Below are 10,275 nucleotides of genomic sequence, written 5' to 3'. Positions count from 1 at the left end.
TTTATTTAATCGCGGCTGCATCAACGGTAATTCCAACCACAGAAACATTTTATTGGCGAAACTGAAGCATTTAATTGCACAAATGACTTGACAAGTTTTTATAAATGTAATATTTCGTAAAATAGCTTCTTTTCGTTGTAATGATGAGGTTTTTTTATAACCTCCAGGCAAGTTTTACACTGCAACAAATGTTAAAGGCAGTTTTTTGAACAATTCTTTTCATTTGCTTTTATATTTCAAAGAGTCATGAAGCTAGTTTTTGTACTTGTGGTAGCTATAACAGCTCTAAGCGAAGGTTTGTTGTTTTAGTAAACATTAAGTTAAAAATTCTTTAATTGGTAGATAATATACTTTGAAATCATTTCTTTGAAATAACGATGAAAACTTATCGACAAGGCATTATACTAACAATTTTTATTTTTTTATTTCTAGGATGTCACAATTCTCACAGACCCGGACAACACGGTCAAAGACCAGGACCAGTTAATGGAGCATTCGTTCAAAAACCAAAGCCAGGCAATGAACTAGAAAGTCAAAGACCAGGACCAGAAAACGAAGGGCCTCATTCAATCGAGATTATCAAACAGACTCTCATATCTCACGGAATTCGGGAGCACATCATCATCTGTTTGGTCGAGAAGGCGAGTTTAATAAATTACTTTTAATTTGTTCAACTAATTGTTAAACTTACATATTGAGTTAAAATATGAAACGTTATAAAAAAAAACAGTTTGTTTTGAAAAAGACTTCTTTTGTAGAGAACTAATGTCCTTTCTAGAGGAAAAAAACATATTTGTGCGACAATCAATAAACTTAAACAGTAAAAGCCGTTAGTGATGACGTAACGATTAATTCTAGATTGTTAAACAAATCATTACGTCATTAATATACCCTTTAAGGCAGGACATTTAGTTTTAAGATATTTAAACCTAAAAATTTTTTAAAGATAAAAAATCAATAATTAACAGCTCGGAAGGCAAAAATCTAACATAGACTTACATAAATACTTGATGAGGCGTAAGAGATTCTTGTTTAGAGAATCAAGTGAACAAAGTCATTGTCAAGGAGAGTGGTTGAACGTGTGTAATTATGTGGAGGTATGTTTATAAAATAGTAATATTTTTTATCAATGTTATGTTTATGGTAAAAATATTTTTTTTGCAAGTTATCAATTTTAGTGCGCATAAAACATTGTTTCATGATTTTGAAACGACTTGTTTTAAACTAATTGTTTGAGCTTTTTAGATAAGTAGCTAAAAAATAGTTTTAGGCATACGGGAAAAAGTAGTGAACTTGTTTATTTTTAGACTAACTCAATAAAATAGTTTAAAAAATTTAAGTATCACATTCATTTAGTCAGTTTTTTAATTAAAGTTTTCCAAAAGAACATAAAAAATGTACAATTATAAATTGTTAATATTTATTATAAACTACTTTGATGTAAAACACTGACAATAATTACACTAAAATCTGTAAATTTTAACTAAAGCCTTAATATATTTTTATAACAAAATAATAAAAAACCGTTTCTTGGTTTCGTAGATATAACTTCTGCTTTTTACAATAAAGAAAACTAAAAATACTTATAATCATCATTAAAATTAAATTTGATTTGTTAAGGTAAATAATTTAGCTTAAAATTTTAACTTGTTACATAAAATAATTAAATTTTTTCTTTTATGCAGATTTGTCGATCGGAATTTGATCGGAACCAAGAACATGCAGAATTGAAAAATGCAGAATTGAAACATCAAGAATTGAAACATCGAGAATTAAAACATCAAGAATTAAAAGATGCAGAATTAAAACATGCAGAATTGAAAAATGCAGAATTGAAACATCAAGAATTGAAAATGCAGAATTGAAACATCAAGAATTAAAAGATGCAAAATTGAAACATCAAGAATTGAAGCATGTAGAATTGAAACATATAGAATTGAAAAATGCAGAGTTGAAACATCAAGAATTGAAATATGCTGATCACGGAGCGATTATTGAGAAATTTCGGAACAAATATCTAGATTTAACTAGATCTGAAAATATGTTGGAACCATACTAAACAGTATTCAAAATTTAGTTTTGAAATGTTTGCTGTTGTTAAAAGCAATTAACTATATCTAGTTGTATTTGATTATTTTACGCAGTCAAACGGGTTGACTTAGATATGAAAAATAAATGTTTTACTGATTATATACTCATTATTTATTGTCCTGGACATGACGTTAAAGTGTTTTGGTGTACAACAGGGGCGTGTCTAGACTTTTTTCAAAGGGGGTTCACAATTTTTTTTAATTCTTAATTTGCCACTTAAGTACGCATTTCTTAGGAATGCACTGCCATTTAAGTACGCAATATTTAGCCGAAAAACTCTGTGTTTAAAATGTTTAAATTAAATAAATATTAAATAAATTAAATAAAAACGTTTTTAGTGATATTCTAAGAATTTTTTTTCAGGAGGTTCACAGGAAACCAATCAAAACACGCCCCTGGTGTACGACTTGATAACCGAAAGGTTTTTTCGTACACCAGGTCCTTGAACAAAACTTTTTGAGCGTTCAATTTTGTCGTTCAATAAACAACAATAATAATAAATTAACTTGTAATTAAAAAAGTATCTTTATGAGTTTTTTTTCTGTTTTGCTATAAAGGCTAGCAATTATAATATACTGGTTTTAACTTTTCAACTTATTTTTAAGTAAATTTTAAACTATGAAAGTTTAAAATTAAGTAAGAAAAAACTATAAATTAAACCAAACTAAAAAAAAGTTATCAGATTAAAACTAAGCGAGTGAATCAGATAATTGAATGCAAATCTTGTTTTATTGAAGTGTTATACTTATTGTACAAAACTGTCTATTTTGCACAACTTAGGAAACAAAACTTTAGTGTATTTATAATATATAATACTAAATATAACAAGGTTCCTTCAAAAAAACTTTAATAACAAAAAATAACTTTTGATGCAACTTTAAATTTATCTGATTTGTTTCAAAACAAAATTGTATGCAAAAACTTTGTTGTTTTAAATTGTTATAAAAAACGTTTAAAATTTAAACGTTTTGTATACATAGCGTCAAAGCATAGCCACTGTGTGTCATTTACTCCTTTACTACCAAGCTTTCTAATGTAGTGAACAAAATAGTGTTTTTTATTGATTTGAAAAACTTTACAAATACTATTTACTATTGTATAAAAGTTAATATACTTTACAAATACTTTTTTGTACATTATATTGACAGCATGATGGTGCATAAAAAGCAAATTGATAGAAGGATTCGAAAAAAGCTACAACAACAATTTCAATTTCCCTTTTTCAATTATATTTTTTTAACACTGTAACATTTGTTACTACACAGCTTACGATCGATTGACAGTATTAATAAAATAGCTTAATTTATATTTATGTGTGTTTTAACAGTATGACAAGGCAGTTAACGTGTGTAACTTTTACCTTTATTTTAAATGTTGCGTAAATTTTTGTATTTTGGTTTTTGAAAAATGTTTTCAGATTGTCCAATTTTTCATTGGCGTGGAAAACTTAGTAACAAAGTGTATTATCTAAGAGGTTCTTGCTTGAACGTCAAAATGTTTATAAATGAAGTGAGCACAGTTTATAAAAATTTCAAAAACTGCTGAAAAAAATAATAAACTTATTATTATAAATTATCTAAACGAACTTAATAGTAAGCAAAAGAGCATAAGATTTGTCAAATTTTTTATGTGAAACATGCTTAACAGATAAAACATAAAACCCATTATAAAATTTTTACAAATAAACAACTAAGTTTGAAAATAAGTATGTTAAGTTTACTTTACGGAGTTGTTATTGTTTCAATGATCTAATACTTTATTTTATTATTGGATTGATAAAGGATTTTTTAGTAAATATGACCTGGTGACAAAAAAAATTGTCCGCAACTAACCTTAAGGGATCGTTAGTTTCAAAACAATTCATATTTGGACAGAATTGGTTACAGAATACATAAGACTTTTTATTAATTGAGTATTTTAAAACACTTTACCAGGCTTATAATAAAATAACTGCAAATTATTTTCTCAAGTCCTGTAAATTATTTTAAACACAGCCCAAAAGTGCGTACCTAATAAGTACCAGTCTAAATTATATTTCAAACACAACATGTTTAGCTCAAAAAAGCGTACTCAAGAGGAAAATTACTGTGTAAAATTATGGGGGGCAATTTTTTTCAAATTTCCAAAAAGGGAGTGATTAAGTAAATTTGTTTGGGAAACCCTGGTTTAGATTAACTATAAGGATCGGCTGCAGTTGTAAGGTTTGGAAATTTTTTCTTTTGTGTAAATAAGGTAAAGTTATAATGCAGCAGTCTGTTAATATCATATGAACTGTGTAAATACTAAACAAATATTCAAAAGTTTAATTTATTTTTTATGTGAAATGTAGTTAGTAGACCACAAACAAAATCAAATATAAACTCTTTGTAATTAGCCAAGTTAAGCATGTTTAGTATACTTTATGGAATTGATATTGTTTCAAGGGTTTGATAGACTTTTGAACTGATAAAATATTTTATGTTATCAAACAGCGCTACTAGTAAAGTTGAAACTAGTAAAGTAAATTCAGTGATCTACCGGATCTATAACATCTAGAAATTATTTTTAAATTAGCATCCTCGATCTGATAGATCACTAGCGAAAACTTTTTATTAAGTTAATCTGCCACATGACAAAATACTAACACTTTAAAAAATGTTGAGTGTAGTTTTTTTCATGTAAAGGGCGAAAGATTACTGCTTTTATTAGTAATTGGTTCTTTTTACTTGAATGAGACTTTAATTATATTGTCTCTATAGTTTATTCGTAGATTAAAAAGATTTATTTTTTTAACAGAATAATTAATTTTAAATAGATACAATTATATCAAATAAACTAATTTTAGATACTTTTAAATTATCAAACTTATTTGGCCCAGTTTATATACTTTATCTTAACTTTTTTGTCTTTTTTGAAAGTAAAATGCTTCTTTTTAAGAAGAAGTAAGTAAATATTAAAAGTTAAAAACTTTTAATCAACTTAAAAATATTTCGTCTTTATTTCCTAGAAAGCTTTAGTATACCTTTACAAAATAATTAAATAATAAAAAACTTTTCAAGTTGAAATAAACTTTATTTTGCAAGTAAATAAAACAAACGGAAATAATAAATGCTGTTTGTTTCTTTCGTCTACTAAAATACCTTTTTAAATAAAAACTGCTTGAATGAATAAATAAAATGTTATCAACACAATGCTAAAGAGGCACAACAATTTTTTTTTCTACTTTTTGCAAAACCCGATGTCACAAAAATATCCGCTAGGGCAGCAATTGACTCCGTTGGAGCAGCAAACAGCGTCCGGTAGGGGGCAGCACCCGTATCCGCCTGTGCTAAGCTTGCAGCAAGTATTGAGACTGGGACATTCAGAGACCCCATCCGGGCACACTGCTGCAGTTGAAGAGGCAATAAACGTCATCGAATGAAAAACTGCTAATAAAAATTTCATAGTGTTTGTCTGTAAAAGTTTCGAGTTATGAATGCGTATAAAATGTATCTGTTAATGTTTTAAACTGCTCCTAAACTTGAGTTATATATTTACTTAGTGGTTATCAAAACAAAAAATTAAAGTAATAGAACGATATTTTTTGATAGAAACTGCTTCAAATATCTATGAACTATAGCTATAGTTGTAAAAAATGTTTTTAATTTATAGTTTTTATATGGATTAAGTAGTTTTAAATATCGATACAGGTTAAACTTTTGGGTTTAAGTGCAGCAACTAGTGTTTTCAACCTAGGTTTAAGTATTCTATTTGAATAAGAAATTAGTTATAACTTTAGATCTCTAGAAAAATTTTTTGTAACGGACTTCATTGAAAAACAAAATATTTGTTTTTATAGATCCAAGCTACAACAAAGCTTTAAACTAAACTTCTTTCTAAAACACTAAGCAGCAAAAGTTGTTCTCTAATAAAACTAATCTTGTTTGACTAGATATTATATAGAAAAAAATTTAAACGTGTAACGTGTAGTTTTTTTCGATTTGAAGAAAAAATAAGATACTTGCGTGGGATTTAGCGTTTTTGAAACAGTGGATTGAATTTAGCTTGTAGGCTTACAATGTGCATTGGTTGCCTTCTAAAAAGTATATATTAATATGCGTTTGAAATTTTTACTTGTTTTAATTTTAAGTAAGTTTTTGAATTAAAAACTGGATACAAGTTAATTTTAATATAATTTTTATGTTACTAAAATATTATTAAGTAACAAAAGAATGATATACTTCATTTAAATATTTTTAAGCACATAGTTTCATTTTGCCTCGATATGTATGCACAACATATTATTTTTTTAAACTTTTAAGAACTAAATTTGTGACATAAACTTACTCAAGAAAAAAGAACACTAAACCGAAAAAATATAAACATTGAAAACATCAACACTTTAAAACCTAAAAACTTTAGAAATAAGTATAAATTAGCTTTACAAAGTCTTCATACTTTTGACACAACCTTTTATAATTTAAAGCTTGCAACATAAATTTTTGCTTTAGATGAAAACTAATTTAAAATTAAACATAGAGGTAGTCCGAGTGTAGCTCTTTATAAATTATTTAGTTAAAACCAAAACAAATTTTTATAAAACTTTACCCCATCTTAGGCCTTTTGCTAACTTTAAACTTTTAATCACAATTGTTAACTCTTTTAAACATTAATATAAAGGATAAGTTAATCCTATGCGTTAGTTTGTATTGAAGAAGAAGTTTATCAATTTTGCTTAAAATTGTTAGCAAAGAAACTTAAATAAAAGTCAAAACCACATGTGACAAATAACCATTTTTTCTAGCTTAAAACTACAATTTAACAAATTTAAGCTAGCCAAACAATTATTTCTTAAGCATAACTATTTTCTAAGGTTTCAAAAATCAAACCAAAAAGTACAACTATGAAACCCTAAAATAGTTTTTAGTAAATATGTGAAAAACCAAGTGCACCAAGTAAACTTTTTCTTTTTTTTGCTTTTTCTGACTTGTTGCAAAATTTTGTTAGAAATATTTAGATTTACTATTGTTTATATATTGTTAAAAATTTAAAATTACTGTATAAAATTACGAGGAGCAAATTTTTTCAAATTTACAAAAAGGGGGCGATTAAGTAAATTAGTTTGGGAAACCCTGGTTTAGATTAACTATAAGGATCGGCTGCAGTTGTAAGGTTTGGAAATTTTTTCTTTTGTGTAAATGAGGTAAAGTTATAATGCAGCAGTCTGTTAATAGCATATGAACTGTGTAAATACTGAACAAATATTCAAAAGTTTAATTTATTTTTTATTTGAAATATAGTCAGTAGACCACAAACAAAATCCAATATAAACTCTTTGTAATTGGCCAAATTAAGCATGTTAAGTATACTTTATGGAATTGATATTGTTTCAAGGGTTTTTTATGTTATCAAACAGCGCTACATGACAAAAAAAATTAGATTGGCTTTACACAAATTCATATGCAAAACCATATACATACTAATACAATGTTTATACAGATAGAAAGTGTAATAAGTTTTGTAGGAATAAATAAACTATAAACATAAGATACAAATTAAAAACGTAAGTACAACTTTAAATTAACGAATCGTTTTAAACACTCTTTTTAACAGTAACAGTTACTTTAATTAAAATGTAAATTATTTTTATTTGGGAAAGATAGAGACACTTTGAAATATGCTTAAAGTTTATGTTAGCATTTAAATATTTAAACAACTTTTGTTTTAATGTTTATAAACACTAAACTTTATGCCTCTACGGAAATTCTATAAATAAATTGAAATAATAAATACTTGCTAAAAATGTCAACAATACACTAAAACACAACATATAATAAATGCTATATATAAGTTGTTTAAAAACTATTTACTACTTTTTTAAGTAGTTTAATTACAAAAAAAAAATTTATTTGAAACAAGTTACTTTATTCATAATTCTTAACTTATTTTACTTAGTACATCAGTATATCACTTTACAAAAAAAAACTTTTTTTTTGTAATTATTTTAATAGATTAAAATCTAAAACAAAACGTGTGCATAGTGAAAGTCAAGTATTGCAGATAAAAATCTAAAACGTCGAAAACAAATTTTTACCAAAATCAAAAACTTTTCTACATCCTTCTTTAAAGTACTTGGTGGTTGTTTAAACTTTACACTAACCACAAAATCGTCTACAAGTGAAAGTCCCGTATTCGCATTTTTTAGAAAATATATTTAAGCTGTAAATACAACTTAATACTTGAAGTATGATAAATCGTTTTATTTTATTTTTTATTTAATCGCGGCTGCATCAACCACGGAAGCATTTTATTGGCGAAACTGAAGCATTTAATTGTGCACATGACTTGACAAGTTTTTATAAATGTAATATTTCGTAAAATAGCTTCTTTCTGTTGTAATTTTTTTTATAACCTCCAGGCAAGTTACATATTGAGTTAAAATATGAAACGTTATATAAAAAAAAAACAGTTTGTTTTAAAAAAGACTTCTTTTGTAGAGAACTAATGTCCTTTCTAGAAGAAAAAAACATATTTGTGCGACAATCAATAGACTTAAACAACAAAAGCCGTTAGTGATGACGTAACGATTAATTCTACATTGTTAAACAAATCATTACGTCTTTAATATACCCTTTAAGGCAGGACATTTAGTTTTAAGATATTTAAACCTAAACATTTTTTAAAGATAAAAAATCAATAATTAACAGCTCGGAAGGCAAAAATCTAACATAGACTTACAAAAATACTTGATGAGGCGTAAGAGATTCTTGTTCAGAGAATCAAGTGAACAAAGTGATTGTCAAGGAGAGTGGTTGAACGTGTGCAACTATGTTGAGGTATGTTTGTAAAATATTGATATTTTTTATCAATGTTATGTTTATGGTAAAAATATTTTTTTCGCAAGTTATCAATTTTAGTGCGCATAAAACATTGTTTCATGATTTTGAAACGACTTGTTTTAAGCTAATTGTTGGAGCTTTTTAGATAAGTAGCTAAAAAATAGTATTAGGCATACGGGAATAAGTAGTGAACTTGTTTATTTTTAGACTAACTCAATAAAATAATTAAAAAAATAGGTATCACATTCATTAAGTCAGTTTTTTTATTAAAGTTTTCCAAAAAAACATAAAAAATGTACAATAATTAATTGTTAATATTTATTATAAACTACTTTGATGTAAAACACTGACAATAATTACACTAAAATCTGTAAATTTTAACTAAAGCCTTAATATATTTTTATAACAAAATAATAAAAAACCGTTTCTTGGTTTCGTAGATATAACTTCTGCTTTTTACAATAAAGAAAACTAAAAATACTTATAATCATCATTAAAATTAAATTTGATTTGTTAAGGTAAATAATTTAGCTTAAAATTTTAACTTGTTACATAAAATAATTGAATTTTTTTTATTATGCAGATTTGTCGATCGGAATTTGATCGGAACCAAGAACATGCAGAATTGAAAAATGCAGAATTGAAACATCAAGAATTGAAACATTATATAGAATTGACAAATGCAGAGTTGAAACATCAAGTATTAAATAATGCTGATCACGGAGAGATTTTTGAGAGAATTCGGAACAAATATCTAGATTTAACTAGATCTGAATATATGTTGGAATCATACTAAACAGTATTCAAAATTTAGTTTTGAAATGTTTGCTGTTGTTAAAAGCAATAAACTATATCTAGTTGTATTTGATTATTTTACGCAGTCAAACGGGTTGACTTAGATATGAAAAATAAATGTTTTACTGTTTATATACTCATTATTTATTATCATGGACATGACGTTAAAGTGTTTTGGTGTACAACAGGGGCGTGTCTAGACTTTTTTCAAAATGGGTTCACAATTTTTTTTAATTCTTAATTTTCCACTTAAGTACGCATTTCTTAGGTATGCACTGCCAGTTAAGTACGCAATATTTAGCCAAAAAACTCTGTGTTTAAAATGTTTTTTTTTCTGCTAAGAAAAAAAACATATAAGTAATAATAGAAAAATATTATTTTTTTCATTTTTTATACAGTATTAAATTTAGATAAATTAAAAAAAAAACAGAAAAAAGTTGTGAACTTACAAGTTGTATATCAAAATTCAAATCTGTTACTTACAACAAAATTAACTTTAAAAAAATTTAATTACAAATATAACTAACTTATTCTATAAAAAATTAACTTTTTTATCAGGAAACAATATTATTAAATAGTTAAAACTAGAATA

General features: G+C 26.0%; 1 protein-coding gene across 1 annotated transcript; it reads left to right on the top strand.

Moving 5' to 3' along the window:
- The first annotated feature begins 239 nt into the window (after positions 1 to 239).
- LOC145844209 (uncharacterized) lies at positions 240 to 2,791 on the top strand. Its single transcript, XM_082951581.1, has 4 exons — positions 240 to 295; positions 433 to 641; positions 969 to 1,097; positions 1,686 to 2,791. Exons 1-4 carry the CDS (start codon positions 247 to 249, stop codon positions 1,863 to 1,865), a joined length of 567 nt encoding a protein of 188 aa, XP_082807707.1. The 5' UTR covers positions 240 to 246; the 3' UTR covers positions 1,866 to 2,791.
- The last annotated feature ends 7,484 nt before the right edge of the window (positions 2,792 to 10,275 follow it).

Source organism: Thalia democratica, chromosome 9 (assembly GCF_965202585.1).
Source record: "Thalia democratica chromosome 9, ktThaDemo2.hap1.1, whole genome shotgun sequence".
NCBI classification, from domain to species: domain Eukaryota; kingdom Metazoa; phylum Chordata; class Thaliacea; order Salpida; family Salpidae; genus Thalia; species Thalia democratica.
Note: the sequence above shows the minus strand (reverse complement) of the source record. Positions and strands in the feature narration are given on the sequence as shown.